Below are 21,038 nucleotides of genomic sequence, written 5' to 3'. Positions count from 1 at the left end.
CAATGGTCAAACATGTTCTGAATTTAAAGTGACTCTTCCGGGATAAAAGTATGTGGGCTGCCAAGGCTGGCCCGTCCTTTAAGAATACAAATTCTGTGGCTATCATGCTGATGCTTATTCTGCAAGTCTCTGACCTGGGACAAATAAAGAGATAAGGAATTTTGACACTTGTTCTTTTACTCAAAAGTATTAGTCCCGGTTCACACTGCCACGACTTGTCAGGCGACCAAGTCCATTGCAATGTGCAATGGAACCATTCTAATCAGAGCGACTCAAGTCGCTCCGACTTAGAAAAAGGTTCCTGCAATACTTGGGGGTGACTTCGGAGAGTCTTGCATTGACTTCCATTAGAGAAGTCGTTTGCAAGCCGCGATTAAGTCACGCTGCACAGGGCGGCTTCAAAGTCAGGGTGACTTTGAGTCGCCCCAGTGTGAACCGGCCCTTAAAGACAGAGCCTGGCAACTAACATCTTCCATTAGTCACTTTAAACAGTCCCCTTCCCATGATTCTACCACAGCTGGTACTAACTATCATCTGTAAGTGAATAGTACACATTGCAAACTTCCTAAAATTTATTTTTAGAATTTGTTGATCTAATGAGTGTTAAACTAATGCATATTTGTTTTCCCTCAACAGATAAACGTGTTGAAAAATGGCCTCTGATGCAATCTCCACTGCCAACACTGGCAATCAGCACTCTCTATCTCCTGATTGTATGGCTGGGCCCCAGATTCATGAAGAATCGAGAACCTTTCCAATTACGCTACCTGTTGATTGCCTACAACTTTGGGATGGTTATCCTGAACTTCTTTATATTTAAAGAGGTTAGATTATTTCATGTTTTTTTACATTTTAGGACCATTGTTTCTATAGTTTCCCCCATACACAGAGCCCCCATGTAGGTTTAGTGCTCCTATCAGTTTCTTTATAATTATGTGCATTTTATGACTAGCTGGATATATTATCACATTAGTCAGCCTAATGTCTGAAGCTCCTAAACTAGATACAATAACAAAATTGTTCATTATTTTCCATTAATGGTATGAAGAGAAGCAAAGTCTGTATACAAAAATAACTGTTTACATGTTATATTGTATAAAGAACCACTGCCTTTCTTGCAGTCATGGCATCTAAAGACTGGTCAATACTGCTAGTGGCTGGGACAGGTCCATTTAGCCATGGGAAATTGGCAAAGGTTCTTGAAGTCATGGGAGTAGGAAGTTAGCAATGCTAAATGTGAAAATTGGCCCCAAGGAATCCTCTACACAATTTTGCTGCTTAGTCAAGGTCAATTGTCTCAATGACTGATCAATAAAGGGCAAATGTTTTATGCTTTTGGAATACTATAAAAGAGTCATGTATCACTTTATATAAAAAAATATGTTTTTTGTGTGTTTGCAAGGTCCCATACCTTACTTTGGCCCAGTTGTGGGCAGGGGTGTGTTTAGAGCCAGAGAATCCAAGGACTCTGGAACACATCCTCTTTGGCCATTCAATTCTAGTCTGCTCCACTCCATTAAAGTTGCTCTAAAGCAAGGGTCTTTAAATTATGGCCCTCCAGTTCAGGAACAACAATTCCCATCATGCCTAGTCATGTCTGGGAATGTCAGAGTTTTACAATGCCTCATGGGATGTGTAGTTTCACAACAGCTGGAGGGCCGCAGTTTGAGGATCCCTTGCTCTAAAGTTTCAAGTTTTTTTTTTTTTTTTTTTACCTTCATGCATTCTATGCATTACATTAGGGTAAAAACCTTCTGTGCTGTAGGAGCCCCCCTCCCCCTTATTCCTACCTGAACCCAATCCGATCCAGCGATGGGCATGAGAGCAGCGGCTCTCGCCGTTGTGTCCCCCCTCATTGGGCAGATTAGTAGCAGATGCTCTCAATCAAATGATGTGATGGGGGGAGGGGGCAGGGCCGAGTTGCCCTGTCTGTGTCAATAGATAGACTGGGCGGCTCATGAGTGAGCACACATAGGTGCCCCCATTGAAAGTGGCTATTCATTGGGGGGCACTTGCTTAAAAAGGAGGGGCCTAGAGCCCTGGTTGGGGACCCAGGAAAAGGAGGATTAGGGCTGCTCTGTGCAAAACCATTGCACAGAGCAGGTAAGTATGACATGTTTGTTATTTTAATTAAAAAAAAAAAAAAAGCTTAAGTTTTAATGTCGCTGGTTATAGATCAAAATTAACTCAGCAGATACTGGCTGAATTTCAATCCACGTGGGCCCATGACTGTCGACAGAAGTCAGTCATTGGATCAACTTTTGTGAAACCGGCTTATTGGAAATTTTTTCTTGATCAGCCACCTGCAGCTGCTTATCATTATGTTCTGACAGTGGGGAGCCAGTTGGCTGATCAAAAAAAAAGAGTTATCTATGTTACCCCTTAGTATCACAATGCTAGACTGAATTATTAAAACTTAAAGGATAAGTTTACCTTTCCTAACATGTAACATGTTACACCCTTATTCAGGGTGTAACATGTAACATGTTACTGATGCAGCTGGCACCACACCCTCTGTCACAGTTTTAAAAAAGTTCTGTGACTGGGAGAACTACAACTACAATCAGCCATTGTGGCTGATTGCTTGTAGATCTCAATGAACTACCAGGGCGCTGATAAACGCTCTAGGTGGCTCATCGATCTTCCTGTCAATCAGTAACAGCCTACAGCTACACTGACAGTCTGCAGGAGCTTGAGTTTGCATCCGTGATCTACTGTAATCCTTTTCAGGCTTCTAATAAAAAAATTATAAATGCACATTTTTACCTGCAAAAAGATGTGCATTTATTATATTTTTTACAAAGGTGAACTTATTTTTTAAGAAATGTTGGTAGGTAAGCTACTGTGCATGTAGCTTCTACATTTGATAATGTATAGTGCCTCTTTATTCATCCAGTTTTGTTGGTGATACTCGTAACTGTGATAACTTGCTGAACCAAAGCGGATAAAGCATGCCAGCTTTATGTGTATTAGGTCTGCAATGGCTTAAGCTGTGACCGCTCAGCTGCATCCTGTCCTGCAATTCTGAACAGAGAAGCTGTCCATACATCAGGATTTTAAAAGACCTCAAACTGTGCAACAGGCCTTGCATTTTGTTTACAAGCAAACGGTCACTTCCAGCACTATGAGGTCCTCTATGGTTATATGCAAAATCAACGACAGCAAATCCAAGTGCTAGGCCCTCCTCAGACAGGGTACTGTGTTTCCCCGAAAATAAGCCCGGGTCTTCTATTAATTTTGGCACCAAAAGACACAATAGGGTTTATTTTCGGGGTAGGTCTTAGCTGTAATGTGCTGTCTTCTCCCTCCCTGCCTGTACCTAGTAAAAGTGTTTGTAAAATCCTAGCATCCACTCTATTACTGTTTTATATAATGTCCAATGTGTTTCTGTAATATAATAGTGTGAAATACCTTCGGTACAGCGCCGCTCAGCTGATCCCCCGCTGCTGTCCTCTTCTCTCTCGCTGACAGCTGGGGGTCACGGAAGCACCGAGTATGATAATATAATAGTGTGAAATATATCAAAAATGTGTACTAATACTGCGCTATGGATGTATGATGTTTACCCTCAATCCAAAATGCTGCTGTTCAAAAGTAATTAAAAAATGACACAGCGCAAATCGGAATATATAAAGTGACTTGTGCCAAAATTCTTGTGTAGGTGGGTGAAAACTGTGCAATATTGCAAATAAATAAATGAATGGTAAATTAATAAATTAAAAAAATCATCCTAATCTGAAACATACAGTGCTGTGAAATCAAGTGCAAATACATATGCGTGATAGAAGGCAAATCAATATACCATACAATGGTGCATAAATAATTTAAATATGAATAAATAAATAAAGTTCCAAAAAAGTCCCAAAAAAGTCCTTAAGCATGTAGCAAGTGAAGGTGCAATGTGCTTAAGTGCTCTTTATTGTACAAACTGGTGACAATCCATGCCAAAAAGATAAGGTGCAAATGGTGAGGGGGTCCACTCCCCGTGGATATTTCCACTTACCAGACTGCCAGGACCCCTTAGCACTTAGTCCGGTGTGGGTCTTTTCTTTTCCTTTGAGACTAGTCTTGTGGACTCCAATACCCAATCTTTCCTCAATAAGCCAAAGAATGTGGGACCATAGGAGGGAAAAACTCAAGATAGTGTAATCCCGTTTCATAAGCTTTATTAAATAATGCAGAAAAAAACTCACATTTCAGGAGAGATAACAAGCCTTCAGTGAAGATACAATCTCCTATGCAGATAGGACTTCCTTTATTCATATTTAAATTCTTTATGCACCATTGTATGGTATATTGATTTGCCTTCTATCACGCATATGTATTTGCACTTGATTTCACAGCACTGTATGATTCAGGTTAGGATGAATTATTGAATTTATTAATTTACCATTCATTTATTTATTTGCAATATTGCACAGTTTTCATCCACCTGCACAAGAGTTTTGGCACCAGTCACTTTATATTTTCCGATTTGCGCTGTGTGTCCTTTTTTGTCAATAGTGTGAAATATGTTTGGTTCAGCGCTCAGCTAATCCCCCGCTGCTGTCCTTCTCTTCTCCCCTGCTGACAGCTGGTGGTCACAGAAGCGCAGAGTATTATAATATAATATAATAGTGTGAAATACATTCAATACAGTGCCGCTTGGTGCTCAGCTGATTCCCCCCCCCCTGCTGCCCTTCTCTTCTCCCCCGCTGACAGCTGGGGGTCACGGAAGCGCCGAGTATTATAATATAATAGTGTGAAATACGTTTGGTTCAGCTGATCCCCGCTGCTGTGCTTCTCTTCTCCCCCGCTGACAGCTGGAGGTCACAGAAGTGCCGATTATTCTAATATAATAGTGTGAAATAACTTTGGTACAGCGCCGCTTGGCGCTCAGCTGATCCCCCGCTCTGCTCTTCCTTCTCTTCTCCCCCGCTGACAGCTGGGGGGTCACGGAGGCGCCAAGACCCACTTTGAACACTGCAGTGGGGAGGTGTTGAGATCCGCCCCTGACAGCTATGAGAAGGGAAGGACAGCAGCGGGGGATCAGCTGGGCGCTGTACTTAAGGTATTTCACACTATTCTGTTACAGAAACACCCTGGACATTATATAAAACAATAATAAAGTGGATGCTAGGATTTTACAGACACTAAACTAGGGCTTTTTTTTTTTTCTGGGGTAGGGCTTATATTGCTGCCCTCTCCGAAAATAACAGTAGGTCTTATTTTCAGAGTGGGTCTTATTTTCGGGGAAACACGGTAATCCAAAGTGAAGCTACAAAACAAACAAACAAGAAGGCGCACTCACCTAGTGCCATAATAAATTGCTGCAAATGAATACTCGCATAGTACGTTTAAGAGTAAGGGGGGTGCGCCTCCAAAAAGTGTCAGCTTGACACCCCTTTGATATAATTGGAATACGTGCGTCCGTACTGAATGGCATCTTGTGGTTTATTGGCTTTTACCAGTTGCTACTTTTGTGAGTATTCATTTGTAGCAGTTTTTTATCTCACTAGGTGCCTGCACCTTCTTGTCCGATTGTTTTGTAGCTAGGATTTTGTTTCTTCATTAAGGGCCATTTCACACGATCGGACCTATGAGGTCCCCCTGTCTGTTTTTCAAGCGGACCTAATCGGGCCACCCATTGTCCTCTAAGGGGAGGGGGATGTCAGCCTGGCAAGATCCACTGAAAACAGACATACGGTGATCTGTTCGCCATCCGTCCAGCGGGTCGGATCGGATAAAAAACGGACAGGCTGTCCATTTTCATCCAATCTCCCCATAGAAGAGAGCGGTACTCTGACAGGTCAGTCTCTGCGCAGTGAGCGGAGACGGACCTTTCATCCGCCTGCTCAGCGGGATCAGCTGAGCAATCCCCGCTGAGCAAGCGGAGTCCATTAAAATGGATCTGCCCCGTGTGAAAGGGGCCTTAAATGGCCCGTCCACCCAAAGGGATACTTTATTATGGTTGCAGCCTTTACTGGCATGCACATTAGTCCCTGGCTTCTTCAGTTTCTTGCATATTCCAACAGCCAGATCTCTTTGCCATAATTCCTGGTTGTTTTCCCATCTACTTTTTGTGTGTTTCAACATCTGTTGCATTCTGCATAATGTTAAGGCTAGATTCACACTAGCCTGCATGGTAAAACGCAGCATTTTACTGGACAGGCTAGTGTCAGTGTTGGCTGCGATAGGAAGCAGTGTGATGCACATTTTCATTTTTTTTCTTTTTTTTTCACTTTATTTGAAGTGTCACATAGTGACACTTTGTTTATGTGACTGCACAATAGCACAGTGTGTTGCACTGCTGTGTGGCGATATGCGGTGCCATCCAGTGCACAGTGGAAAAATTAAGAAATGCTACATTTTCAAACTGAAATTGGGGTGCGAATAGGGCACATGGAAAACAGTGATTTCTATGTGCCCTAGCGATGACTTGCATTTATCCAGTACAGAAATGCAGGTCTCTGTACAATGTACATAGTGTGATTGAACCCTAAAAAATTTGAACATCCAGCAAAATAGCAGGACCCCTCATAATCAACACTACAGATATGTAGAACCAAAACTTCAAGCAGAGATCTCACCAAAAGAGTCCCCAAGAAATATAGGAAATTGTTAGAGTAGTTTTAATAAAATTATTTTCTTTTTTAATTAGTTTTGTTATGTTATTCTATTTCCCTCTTTTTATATTTCAAATAGCCATTCTGTATAATTTTGTCTCTTGGATGTAACTTTTTTTCCTTGCAGTTGCTCTTTTTAAATAGTGGTGTGCAGAATGCGGACTCACAGTAAGCAGCTAGACTTCCTTTCTCTGGCTACAGCAAGCTGAACTGTTGTTGGTCACTGCATTTACAATCAGTCTTTGCACTGACTCATAGGATGTCTGAATGTGAATCTTTTTTTATCTTGCAGCTTTTTTTAGGAGCCAGAGCAGCAGGATACAGTTACCTATGTCAAACTGTAGATTATTCTGATGATGAGAATGAAGTCAGAGTAAGTATTCTATTTGATTAATGTCTCAGAACATTTTGTAATGATGTTTTTTGTTCATGCCATAACAGTTGTTCTCTAGGGCAGTGTTTTGTAACCTTTTTTCAGTCAAGGTCCCCTTTAAAATTCTGCACAATCTTGAGGCACCACATTCTAAAATGTAAAAAATGAAACTAATAGTTTTACATAACACAGAAGCATCCATACACATGAGCAGGGGTGTTGCTAGGTGGGAAAAAAGACCAGGGGCTTCAGCCCGAAGGTAAATTTGATAACCCCTCCCACATTTTAAAGTAAGTCCAGCCCACGCTCCACCCAATGCTCCCCTGCCCAATGCCTAGTGCCCATCAATGCAGCCTCACAAATGCCCATCAGCTCAGCCTCATCAGTGCCCATTATTGAGCCTCATCAGTGCCCATTATTGAGCCTCATCAGTGCCCATCAATGCAGCCTCTCCAATGCCCATTGATGCAGCCTCTCCAGTGCCATCAGTGCAGCCTCTCCAGTGCCATCAGTGCAGCCTCACCAGCGCCCATCAATGCAGCCTCATCAGCGCCCATCAATGCAGCCTCACCAGCGCCCATCAATGCAGCCTCACCAGCGCCCATCAATGCAGCCTCACCAGCGCCCATCAGCGCAGCCTCACCAGTGCCCATCAGCGCAGCCTCACCAGCGCCCATCAGCTCAGCCTCACCAGCGCCCATCAGCTCAGCCTCACCAGCGCCCATCAATGCAGCCCTCACCTGTGTCCATCAATGCAGCCTCACCCGTGCCCATCAGCTCAGCCTCACCTGTGCCCATCAACGCAGCTTCGCCAGCGCCCATTAACACAGCCTTGCCAGTGCCCATCAATGCAGCCTTATCAGACAGTGCCCATAAGCTTAGCCTCACCCATGCCCATCAGCGCAGCCTTGCCAGTGCCCATCAGCGCAGTCTTGCCAAGTTGCCAGTGCCCATTAACGCAGCCTTGCCAGTGCCCTGTACCGCAGCCTTGCCAGTGACTATCAGCGCAGCCTTGCCAGTGGCTGGGGACAGAAGAGCAGCCAGTTTACACTTCTGCTTACCCTGTGCCATGCGGTCATTGCCACACTAACTCCCGCCCCCTGGACCGGCTCCTATGATGGACATTACATGTCCTAGCATTGGACCAGTGAGACATCCATCATAGGAGTCGGTCCAAGAGGCGGGAATTCGTATGGCACCTGGCTGCGCCGGGTAAGCGGGAGATCCCCGTTCTGTGTAAACCGGTGGCGCTTGCCCTCCTCTTCAGAGGCAGCACTGCAAAGCGGCCCCGGGGCAGGCAGCCAATCCCCGAGTTCCCGGCCAACCCCAGGCCTTGGGACTTGGGGCTAACAATTGTTTTTAAGTATAGGAGACCCGGGGCTTTTTGAGGTCCTACTTGGGTCAGTCCCCCCCCCCTCCCGACGCCACTGCACTAGTCACCCAAAATTAAAGTGATTTAGTCCCCCACCTTTGCACATTGGTACCAACAAGTATTCTAGTGTTTCTCATCTCCCTGAGTTACTCTCCCTCTCTCAGCTACATGGGAGGGCCAAACAGGGATGCTGTGACAGTGTCTGACATCCTCCATATCAACCGATGACATCATTGGTGGTTAGAATGCCAGTGGCTAGCCCACATGGTGCCCGAGGTTGTAATGCTGCTCAAATTAAAAACTGGGGGTTTGTGTGACAAAAAGGCAAACTTTATCCAGTCGCTGGCTTGTTGAAATTTTTGAGCAATTTGTTTGCTAAGGCACCTCTGAAGATCCAAGAAGGCACCCTGTTTGAAAAAGGCTGCTCTATGGCACCTTTGTAGGTCTGCATGACCATAAAATGTCAGGTTTCCACAGTCATCCCTCAATTGCATAAACAAGGCTAATTGGGAGGTGACTCCACAGAAAATAACGTCAAATGTGGGACTTGAGATGAAGGGCCAGTAGAACACCAGTCACCTAAATATAAAAATCAAAACAAACCTCAGTCCAATGTGTGGAGTTACACATCCCAAGTAGATAATGGCCGGATATTATATGAGCCTAACATGGGTGGGCTGACAAGGCTGTCAGTGTACAAATGGAAACCGTTGTAGCAAGCCTAGTTGCAAGGTCATGATCGTCTGCTCTCACGGCCGATTTTTTGTTTTTTGAAAATTAGTTTGAACGATTTTTCGGCTAGTGTTTGGCCAGCTGTAGTTGATTCCATTGTAACATAATGTAGCAGACCCTGACATAAGCACTTGACTGGAATCCACAGATAGCTTAGTCTTATTGTATCCAAATCACGGAAGACCAGTATAGCCAGTCTCATGGATTAGCACTGAGCAAATCAATAGTTCATAAGCTGCTGATGAGGCATTTAGCAAGCGCAGGCAGGCTGGCTGTATAGACTTTGTTAGGCTACTGGCGAATGCATGTAGACATAGAGTGGATGATTAGGGCAAGTTCATAGAGTCCTCAATGGCGCTTACCTCCACGCTCTACATAGCTAATAATACAGTCAAAGCTTTACCTTTGTCTCATGCCGCTTGAAATACCAGGCCTAGTTAATTAATATTCTCAGCTTCCTCCAGATAACCACACACACAGGTATCCACTACACCTTCAATGGCTAATGGCTGCTTGCTGTATGCCCCCATTGCAGAAGTATAAGGAAAGTCCCACAGACAATCTACATGACAACAGACCACAGACAAACGTTTTCTGCATTTTCTGGACTCTTCTAGTTACGTGTACTCCAAACACAGTGTCAGTTTCCACATAGAGAGGGTTGTTATTTCTATAAAACAACAGTGGGATTTTGTTGAGAGGACAGTTGAGATGTAACTCTTTTGTACTCAAAGTGGTAGTAAGGTCCACTTTTCAACTTGTACCTACAGGTAAGCCTTAACCACTTTAGGACTGCTCACGTTGCTGCAAAAGGTGCAGTAAAAGCAAGGTGGCAGCCCTGCGTCCAGTGACGTAGACCTACATCGCTGGATTCCTGCCTGTCTCGGCAGTGCGCGCGCGCCGCCGGAGGCTCGCTCCCACTGTGTTTAGACATAGCGGGAGTCGGGCCGGAGGAGGAGAGACGGCGATCGCCGTTTCTCTTCCCCGATCATCGGGGAAAGAGTGAGAAAATCCACCCGCTTATGTAAACAAAGCAGGCGGATCTTCTCTGTGACAGACAGGGAGAGATCACAGGATTCAGCATAGCTGAACCTGGGGTCTCTGTCTGTGTCACAGAACCCCCACACACGTCAGTAAGCATGAGGCACTCATTTAACCCCTTGATCACTAACAGTGTTAACCCCTTCCCTGCCAGTGTCATTATTACAGTAACAGTGCATATTTTTAGCACTGATTACTGTAGTAATGTCACTGATCCCCCAAAAGTGTCAAAAATGTCCATTAGGGGTCCGATCTGTCCGCTGCAATGTCACAGTCCTGCAAAAAATTGCAGATCGCCGCCATTACTAGTAAAAAAAACAATAAAAAGGACAAATCTTTCCCGTAGTTAGTAACTTTTGCGCAAACCAATCAAAATAAGCTTATTGCGTTTTTCTTTAACAAAAATATGTAGCAGAAAACAAATTGGCCTAAAATGTTAAATTTTGATTTGTAAATTTTTTTAGGAATGTTATATATCAGAATGTAAAAAATTGTTTTTTTTTTTTTTCCAAAATTGTCGCTCTTTTTTTCAAAAATTTAAAATCGCACAGGTGATCAAATACCACCAAAAGAAAGCTCTATTTGTGGGGGGGAAAAGGATGTAAATTTAGTTTGGGTACAGTGTCGCACGACCGCGCAATTGTCCGTTAAAGTAACGCAGTGCCGAATTGCAAAATATGGCCTGGTCAGGAAGGGGGTAAAATCTTCCGGTCTTAAAGTGGTTAAAAATACAATCATTGAGAATTTTTTTGTCAAAGACATGTAGCTAAATACATTTTGGCCTAAATATATGACAAAATTGAATATATTGGATATTTTTTAACTGTCAAAGTAGAAAAGAAGTAAATTTTTCGCAAAATTTTTGCTTTTTTTTTATTAATATGGCAAAAAAAAAAAGCACAGAGGTGATCAAATACCACCAAAAGAAAGCTCTTTTTGTGGGAAAAAAAGGACTTAAATTTCATTTGGGTACAGCATTGCATGACCGCGCAATTGTCAGTTAAAGTCGCGCAGTGCCAAGTTGAAAAAAATGGCCTGGTCATTAAGCAGCCAAATCCTCCGGGGCTAAAGTGGTTAAAGCTGAGTTACGCCTTCCCCTCCACACCCTCCACATACTGTAACTGCTGACCTAATATTAGGACACTTACCTGTCCTGGAGTTCAGCGATGTTGGCACCGCAGCCGATGCCATCGGCTGTCAAGTGCTGCTGACGCCATTGCCGGTAAGGGAACCTGGCAGTGAAGCCTTGCGGCTTAACGGGCAGGTCCCTACTGCGTATGCGCGAAGCACGCTGCCCATTCCTATTGGGTCAGTGGCAGGGAAGGAGGAGGGGGCCAAAATCTGAGGGACAGCGCTGCGGCGCCGTATCCCAGGAGTGGGGAAGGGTACCTGTGAAGCAAAAGAGCAGAACTTACACTTTTGGGTTCCGCTTTAACATGCACTGTTTAGGAGATATTCACTTGGGATCAAGCCAGTGACGTCACTGGTGCATGGGCTCTGAAGGGACAGCCTACCTGCAGAGCTCTGTACCGGGCTGTGACTCCCGCGTGCATGTGCGGAAGTGACGTCATTGTGGCTCGGCCATTCATACAGCAGGAGCCTATGAACTCGGAAGGAAGACTGGGTGAAGATGGTAACCCTGCCAGCAGAAACAGCTAGCCACAGCACACCAGCACATACCAGCACATTATGCCATTCCCTTGCAGGGGATTTTTTTTTTCTTAAATACCCAGGTTTACTACCACTTTAATTCTAAATAAATGGGTGATTTGTGATTGTTATATCTGACAAAAATGTAGATCCATGCAGCATTGATATGAGCTACTATATGTCTGAAGTAAAAAATGCGCAGTCCAGCAGTGGTTTAACTTTAATCCTGCAAGTATTCTTTGTACTAGATTATGTAAGAATGTACAGTACTCACTTGTGGGGGGATAGGTCTAGAAACTGAGTTATGGAACTCTTACCTTCAGAAGCTGCTGAATGCTTTTTAGTAACTTTTATGTTTTAAAATGCATATTTATAATTTGGATTTCATGTGTTCTTCTCGCTCACTCTTCTCAATGTTACTTTTTACAGGTTGCTTCTGCTCTATGGTGGTACTATGTCTCTAAAGGAGTGGAGTACTTTGACACAGTATTTTTTATACTAAGGAAGAAATTTAATCAAATTAGTTTCCTTCATGTGTATCACCACTGTACAATGTTTACCTTATGGTGGATCGGAATCAAGTGGGTTGCTGGAGGACAATGTATGTATTACTGTAATCTTGGTAGCCTTGTATGATATCAAAGTTTGCAAATATTTGTCAAAAGTACATGAGGAAGGCAGCGCATGAACCACACCGGGATGCAATGGATAAGGAAGTCAGGTGAACATCCAGTATAGAAAGGGTTAACAGTTTTATTGTTATTGATAACCGAAAAACAAAGTACATAAAATGCTTACATCCCCCTGGGCTGGAGTGGACAAGGGCACCTGGCAGCAAGCAACACGAGTGCGAGGAGGTCAGTCTCCCAGGACCAAGTCATATGACTTGATGAAGCGCATAGTCATGGCAACCATATAGCTTGTGTTCCACCCTGGTTCCTGGTGTTTCCCCACAAATGGCGCCTGTCCGGCTGATGTCACCGCTACGGAACTACAGCAGAGTCCTTTCATCCTCTCCCGGCTGGTTTCCGGCTTTGTGCACACACTGCTCAGCAGTCCTGGGAGACTGACCTCCTCGTACTCGTGTTGCTTGCTGCCAGGTGCCCTTGTCCTCTCCAGCCCAGGGGGATGTAAGCATTTTATGTACTTTGTTTTTCGGTTATCAATAATAATAAACTGTTAACCCTTTCTATACTGGATGTTCACCTGACTTCCTTATCCATTGCATCCCGGTGTGGTTCATGCGCTGCCTTCCTCATGTACTTTTGTCCGTATCAGCACCCTTCCTATGCTCGTTGGCTAGCAGCAGAAAAAACGCTGGGGAGCCTCACAGGCTTATTTCTATCCCTCCACCCTAAAGGCACCCCAGAAGCGCCAAATTTGTGATTATTGCTTTGACTTCTGGACTGGACTTTTTCCTATGGCTGCCCTGGGTGCGAATCTCTTTACTGAGCCATTAGTTGGCTAACAGCAGAACAACCGCTGGGGAGCCTCACAGGCTTACTTCTATCCCTCCACCCTACAGGCATCCCAGGAGCGCCTGGTTTGTGATTATCGCAAATATTTGTCATATTCTGTCCAGCACAGTACTGCTAGTTCCTGATATTTTGTTTATGGATGCTGTTGGTGGAATCTGTATCACTTTGTTCCTTTGGGACTCCATTGCTCTACCGCAGAACCATCCCCAATACTGTCTTTTCCACAATGTAAAAGAATTCCAGGTGCGGGGAGTGAGACCCTGGAAGCTAAGAACGTATGCAAAAATCTAGTTCTTGAGAATCCTAACAAATGTAAAGAGCCAGTGGGTGGTTCTGCCTGCTCGATTCCACCCTAATTTACTATGGTACAGTACTTTACTGCTTCTGTTGGATTACTAATTCACAGGAGGGTAGCTATTTCCAGTTTGCCACCTTAATTCTAATTTCTTCCAATTATGTGAAACAATTGGATACTACACTTTCTACATCTGATTGAAAAAATACAAAGCTCTTAGCTTACAGGGATGTGAGTAATCACTTATACATTAGTATGAACTAAGTAACCGTCATTGGCTACTGGAAATAGAATAACTAGTGGCGGCCGGTGCGTTGGGGGCGCAGGGGTGGCGCCCCCCCCTATCCATGTGTCCAGCCCCCTAATCTGCATGCAGGGGCGCTGGATGCATGGAGTTCAATGAGGCTTTTTTTTTTTTTTTCATCACCTGATTAGAGCCAGAGGCTCTAATAGGGCGATGCAATGGGTGGACCCGGGGCGCAGAGCAGTGCGTCCCGAGCCCACCCGTTGTGTGACAATAGCGAATGAAAATTCGCTATTGTCACACGGATCCTCCTCCTGGCCAATCAGGGAGTGCGTCCGATACGCGCTTCCTGATTGGCAGCAAGGCAAATTCCATGCCATTGGCCGAGGAGGAGGCGGGAGCGGGAGGACTCGAGGAGACGCGCCGCCGGGGGATTGAAGACACTGAGGAGAAGGCACCGCCGCGGCTGCTCCAGGGCTCCAGGTAAGTGCACTGGTCTTGGGGGGGGGGGGGGTGGGGGGGGGAGGCACACTGCATTGAAGGGGGCACGCACGCTGGTCTCTGCATTGAAAGGGGGCATGTATGCTGGTCACTACATTGAAAAGGGGCATGTATGCTGGTCACTGCATTGAAAGGGGGCATGTACGCTGGTTACTACATTGAAAGGGGGCATGTACGCTGGTCACTACATTGAAAGGGGGCATGTACGCTGGTTACTACATTGAAAGGGGGCATGTACGCTGGTCACTACATTGAAAGGGGGCATGTACGCTGGTCACTACATTGAAAGGGGGCATGTACGCTGGTCACTGCATTGAAAGGGGGCATGTACGCTGGTCACTGCATTGAAAGGGGGCATGTACGCTGGTTACTACATTGAAAGGGGGCATGTACGCTGGTCACTGCATTGAAGGGGGCATGTAGGCTGGTCACTACATTGAAAGGGGGCATGTACGCTGGTCACTGCATTGAAAGGGGGCATGTACGCTGGTCACTACATTGACACTGAAAGGGGCATGTACGCTAATCACTGCAATGAAAGGGGGCATGTATGCTGGTCACTACATTGAAAGGGGGCATGTATGCTGGTCACTGCAGTGAAAGGGGGCATGTATGCTGGTCACTGCAGTGAAAGGGGGCATGTATACTGGTCACTGCATTGAAAGGGGGCATGTACGCTGGTCACTGCATTGAAAGGGGGCATGTACGCTGGTCACTGCATTGAAAGGGGCAGTACGCTGGTCACTGCATTGAAAGGGGGCATGTACGCTGGTCACTGCATTGAAAGGGGGCATGTACGCTGGTCACTGCATTGAAAGGGGGCATGTACGCTGGTCACTGCATTGAAAGGGGGCATGTACGCTGGTCACTGCATTGAAAGGGGCAGTACGCTGGTCACTGCATTGAAAGGGGGCATGTACGCTGGTCACTGCATTGAAAGGGGGCATGTACGCTGGTCACTGTTTTGAAGGGGGCACGCTGGTCACTGTTTTGAAGGGGGCACACTGGTCACTGTGCATTGAAAGGGGGCACGCTGGTCACTGTGCATTGAAAGGGGGCACGCTGGTCACTGTGCATTGAAAGGGGGGTCTCTCTGCATTGAAAGGGGGCACGCTGGTCTCTCTGCATTGAAAGGGGGCACGCTGCTCTCTGCATTGAAAGGGGGCACACTATACCTTAATTACTGAAGGCCCCTTTCACACTTTTGCGACATCAAAGTCACGCAATTTTTTACAGCGTTTTTTGCCGCAAAGCAATGCCTATTACATTTTTCTGTTTGCGCCCCCCAAAAAATTTTGAGCACCAGCCGCCACTGAGAATACCCAAGCCTTATTCTTTAAAGGTACTCAGTGGTGGACACTGATCTACCTGTGCCTAAAAGAAGCTAAGGACCTGACACACTCCTAATGTATAGGGATTGTACCTCGGGGACTTGCATCAGTGAAAATAGGCCTTCTTCGTTGAGTGGTAAACCCTGTGAGACAGTAAATGGGCTTGAAGAATGGTGGAAATGACAGCCTCAAGGAGGCCCCAGTCTCCCTCTCTTCCCTCCCTCTCTCTGTCTCTTTTCTTTCTTTCTTTCTTTCTTTCTTTCTTTCTTTCTTTCTTTCTTTCTTTCTTTCTTTCTTTCTTTCTTTCTTTCTTTCTTTCTTTCTTTCTTTCTTTCTTTCTTTCTTTCTTTCTTTCTTTCTTTCTTTCTTTCTTTCTTTCGTCTCTCCCTCCTTTTTCCTTCCTTTCTGGATTTCAACAGATACCCAAATAGAATTACTATGCTGTGTGCTCCAATTAATTTTAACCCAGTTTTGTTTTTTTGGTGTTTTTAAGAAGCACTGTATATTTGACATTTCAGAATTGATATTTCTTGATGTGTTTGCTAATTAACACACAGACTTTTTTTTTTTTTTTTTTTTTAACATTAACTTTGTACATTGTCTGTTACCTTACAGCCTTTTTTGGTGCGCATATGAACGCCTTGATTCATGTAGTGATGTACTTGTATTACGGGTTAGCAGCTTGTGGACCCCATCTCCAGAAATATCTCTGGTGGAAGCGATACTTGACAATTTTACAATTGGTAAATGGCACTTTTCTTTTGGTTTGGGTTGTTATAACAATGTTCATCTTCATAGAATACTGTTATAATCTTTTATGATTTCTTTTTGGATTGTAGGTCCAGTTCCACGTCACTATTGGCCACACTGCACTTTCTCTCTACATCGATTGCCCCTTTCCAAAATGGATGCACTGGGCTCTGATTGTATACGCCATCACCTTCATAGTTCTCTTTGTTAACTTCTACTATCGGACATACAAAGAGCCCAAAAGATCAGCACGAAGTGGAAAACCTGTCCAAAATGGGAAAGTGATTACAAATGGAGGAGCATACACTAATGGTATAGTGCATGAAGTGGAAAACCACAAATCTGGAGTAGAGAATGGACGGAAAAAGAGAAAGGGAAAATCAAAGAGGGAATAGATGACCAGCTTCATGCCTTATTCTGCCTGGTGATGTGGATCCACCATGACTGGGTGAAGCACCCCCTTTAAAGAGTCGTTTTGATTATATTTATCTTGTTTGAGCAAATGGTTTAAAAGCTCTTTAGGTACAATACTTGACTGCAGGCATTATTTCTTTATCTATAACGGAGCTTGAACTGATCTCAATTTATTCTTTCCAGTGCACAAGCTAGTAATGCTATTTTTAATCTGTTTCTCTGGGGGGGAGGAATGACAGTTTCTGTTGGTTTGTGCACAGCAAGGCGTTCCTGCTGAATAATATGTTGCAGTAGCAGAGAGGATTCTATAACCTGTAATTCAGATGATTAAGGGGGAGGAACAAATCACTGCTAGCAAAATAAACCAAGGGATCTCTCCATTCTCTTATAGTTAAGCATGTCAAAATATTATGGCACATTCTCCTTGTTTAGCTGAGAGAATGATGCTATTAGGTTTAATTGCTCGCAGAATCCGAAAAGAAACATGAGGGCGGAGTTTCTCTGGAAGAGCTAGTAGTGTGTGAAAGCCATACGCCAGCTCGTTTTTATGTCATGTTTATGTATATCTAATGTACCGTTTTTATTTATTATGTAGTTTAGGACTTGCAGCTGATGCAACAAGAAAGAAACTCATTGCAAAATGCAACTAGAAGCATCTAACTAGAGAGTGTAGGTCGGTCTTTATCACTCTCTCTTTTTTTTTTTTTTAAATTATGCCATTTAGAGATTGTATGTGAGGAAATGTGTTATACTTCTAATATTCCCTGTACTGCTGTTTCCTTATAATAATTACTAGTCCTTTAAATGTTTAGAAAGACTTTTAAATGCTATCTTCCCTAGTTCACTAGGTATTATAACAAAGATGCTGAAGATTATATGAAATACAAAGGTATATGAAAGAGAGAGATCAAAACTCATGCAAACACAATTAAAGTGGTTCTAAAGGCAGAAGGTTTTTTTTTTTTTTTTTTTTTCTTTTGTTAACTTAATGCATCCTATGCATTAGGATAAAAAAAACTTTCTGTGTGCAGCAGCCCACCCTAATACTTACCAAGCCCCATCTCAACCCAGCAATGCTGCACGAGAGACTCGGCTGTCCGGGACTTTCCCTCCTGATTGGCTGAGACACACAGCCTGCACCATTGGCTCCCCGCTGCTGTCAATCAAAATCCGCCAATAAGGAGAGAGAGGTGGTAGGGGCTGAGCCACGGCTCCATGTCTTAATGGACACCCAGAGCAGCGGCAGGGCTCGGGTGCCCCCATAGCAAGCTGCACTTGGCCGGCAAGGGACCTGGGAAGAAGAGGATCTGGGTTGCTCTGTGCAAAACCACCACACAGAGCAGGTACGTATAACATATAATGTTTGTTATTTTTAAACAAAAAAGACTTTAGTATGACTTTTAAGGCAAGTTTACCTTGATAATATTTGCTGTAAATTCTTCTATCAAGGTATATTTACTTTACTTTTTTATGCACCTTTTAGTACTCTTCTCTTTTCTGACTTTCAGATTTTGCTGGTTGTCAGGGGTGTCCTGTAGTCAAGTGTACATGGGCTACAATTGTCAATTTTGTTACACAGAAGAACAATGCTTAGCTGGAGCAATCAGATTAGGAGGCTGATTTAATCAATTCCGGTTTTCCAATTTCCGCTGCAACAAAATCAAAACTGCCACCGCCCACTTCCTAAAATGATAAGCTTGCTGTGAATAAAATTCTGTCTCATCTTGATTGCTAAATCATTTGCAGTGCAAATGTTCCAGTTGGCTGGCCGGATTGCAGGTGCAGAAGGCACATATACACAGAAAAAATGATGCATATACTTTTCAAAATGAGATTTAGCCTGATTTGTATCTAATTGTGTAGCTAATGTGCTTAACAAAAATGCCCCCCCTGTTTGCAAAGAGCAAGGGTCAGTGGAGTCACCAATTGGAAGGCTGGCCACACACATAGCTTTTTTTTTTTTCTTCAGCATGCAAACTCTAATAGATTCCTTCATCCATGCCATACAGGATGGATGAACAGATCTCTAGCTGTTGCTATTTGCTATTGTATTCTGACAGGTGGTGCTGGCAACTGTTGGAATACCTGAACAGCATTTGCATCTGATTGGATGCAGCCGCTGTTCAGCCAACAATTTCCCACCCAGCTCCTTAGATCTTTCAGTTGAAGGATGTAAGGCGAAGTGGGGTCGACAGGGTCACCCACAAAACTTATTTTGACCAGTTTATCAGAAACTGTCTGAAATTCAATCAGCATATGGCCAGCTTAATAACCTGTCATTAAGAACACAGCTCCAAACCTCCTCGGGTACTACATACAGGGAAATCCCTTACTTTTAGGAAAAAATGTGCGGCCATTGCTAGCTTCACCTTTCTGGAGGAGGTCAGTGATGACAGCCTGTATAATTTTTCCAAGTACAGTTCCTCTTAAATTAAATATTTAACCCCAATTTTTTACGTCATGCCAAATCCGTGAGAAAATTGTAGACCCAAAATCCTATAAGAATGATGATTGTAAATGAGTGGTATAATTTAGTGAAATTTTGGTCATGTGTGTTGTAAAGGAGGAGTTTAGTATCATGGGCCTCTAGCACAGTCCATAAAGGGGTTGCATTGCTATGTTGGTGACTGAGCTAGAATGCGCATATTATAGTTCATATATTGCATGAATGTTAGTGAATGATGGCCTAGTACATAGAAGACAGGATATCAGGATTATTGTTTTTTGCTTGTTTGTGTGGGCATCATTTGACATCATTACTGGCCAATCCAAAGCTGTGTTGAAAGCTAAAATGCATTATGAAATGTGAGAATGTCATATATTGTTTCTCAGACGCGCAACCAGTTTCCAGCTGCCAGTACAAGAGATTACTCCTTTTATTGATAGTCATCAATAAATTGCTTTCACCAAGATGATGGTTGCTTTCTTTTAAAGCGGGGATTCCTGCTAATAACATGTTTTCAACCAACTTAAAAATGACAAGTTTACCACCTTGTAATGTGGTACACACAATAGACTCAATTCACAAAACTAAAACGCAAGGAAATTGATTCTTGTGTTAAAATTACAGTATAATATTAAACTACAGTTACATGGCTAAAATAAAAACCCTTATGCTTTTTTTAAAAAAGCTTAGTGGACTGAGCTTAATGCATCTATTTGTATGGTTATCTGTTCCAGTATAAGACTTTCTAAAACTATATGTTACTAACCAAATTAAATAATATACATTTAGACTGCTGGGTGAGAAACACCTTGATGATCAGTGAGGGTTTTGAAAAAATGCTTTTTGATTAGGCAGCTTGCCCTTTGGGCTCGTTCACACTTGACTACATTTCTGACACTTAGCAAACGCTCCTATAGCGTTAGTATGGGTGTTAGACTGGTGGCAATGAGCTTTAGTATCAGCGTTCGACTGACGTCAATGAGCTTTATAATAGGCATTAGATTGGCGTTTTAAAAGTATTAACAACGAGTTAAAAATGCTCCCCAAATGCCCTATGCGCAGTTTTGAAGAGTTTGATGGGCGTTAAGGTGCATTAAAATTGCTCCATAAACGCCTATTTTTAAATGGTAAATTACAAGAAATTAACGAATTTTAACGCATCGCAAACGCCTACCAGAGCGTTTGCAAAGCGTTACCATAGACTTGAATGGGAGGCATTGAAAGGCTTCAAATGCATCCTGACTCAACAAAAGAGTTCAATTTTGAAGCAACACTAACCTTTTCATTTTTTGATAATATGAACAGCACTGGGTGCTGTCCGTTGTATCATTTGCATAGGTGTTTGAGAGGCGTTTGTAAAGTCCCTTAAATGCCTGATTTCAATGTCAGTGTGATCTTGGCCTTTCATGTGCAAGAAGTATGGAAACCATGAAAAATAGATGTAATACTTAATAGTTTATTGAGAAGCAACGCACAACGTGAGTCTAGTATGTTTATTTATGTGTTGTCTTTTCGAATATATTGGATATGTTGGTGACCGGTGAACTTTTAAGCAAATGTATAACCATACCATGACCGTTTAGTTGTTTCAGTTATTGTCCTGTATGATATTCTGTTACTTGTGTCTCTTGATAAGCGCTATGTTAATTTTGATGCTTATGCTGGTTATATATTTTAAACGTGTTCCACTAAATGTAAAGTCAATGTGCGATCCTATAATTTTTTATGTGTGTCCTTACAAAATTTTGCTAATCTACAGCAGGTGAGAGATGTACAGGAATAGAATGGATGATACCATTTGTCATA

At 43.4% G+C, this 21,038-nt stretch overlaps 1 protein-coding gene across 1 annotated transcript in view; it reads left to right on the top strand.

The window, feature by feature from the left end:
* Positions 1–17,731, top strand: part of ELOVL4 (ELOVL fatty acid elongase 4) — a 57,817-nt gene extending 40,086 nt beyond the window's left edge. Inside the window, exons 2-6 of the mRNA XM_082249921.1 lie at positions 637–824; positions 6,898–6,978; positions 12,203–12,374; positions 16,238–16,365; positions 16,462–17,731. Of these exons, the coding sequence (XP_082106047.1) occupies positions 637–824; positions 6,898–6,978; positions 12,203–12,374; positions 16,238–16,365; positions 16,462–16,767 (875 nt within the window). The 3' untranslated portion in view covers positions 16,768–17,731. The remainder of the gene's footprint in view (positions 1–636; positions 825–6,897; positions 6,979–12,202; positions 12,375–16,237; positions 16,366–16,461) is intronic.
* Positions 17,732–21,038: the final 3,307 nt, after the last annotated feature.

Source organism: Pelophylax lessonae (assembly GCF_965119305.1).
Source record: "Pelophylax lessonae genome assembly, chromosome: 3".
In the NCBI taxonomy this organism is placed as follows: Eukaryota; Metazoa; Chordata; class Amphibia; order Anura; family Ranidae; genus Pelophylax; species Pelophylax lessonae.
The sequence above is the reverse complement of the archived record's forward strand: the minus strand, read 5'-3'. Positions and strand labels throughout refer to the sequence as shown.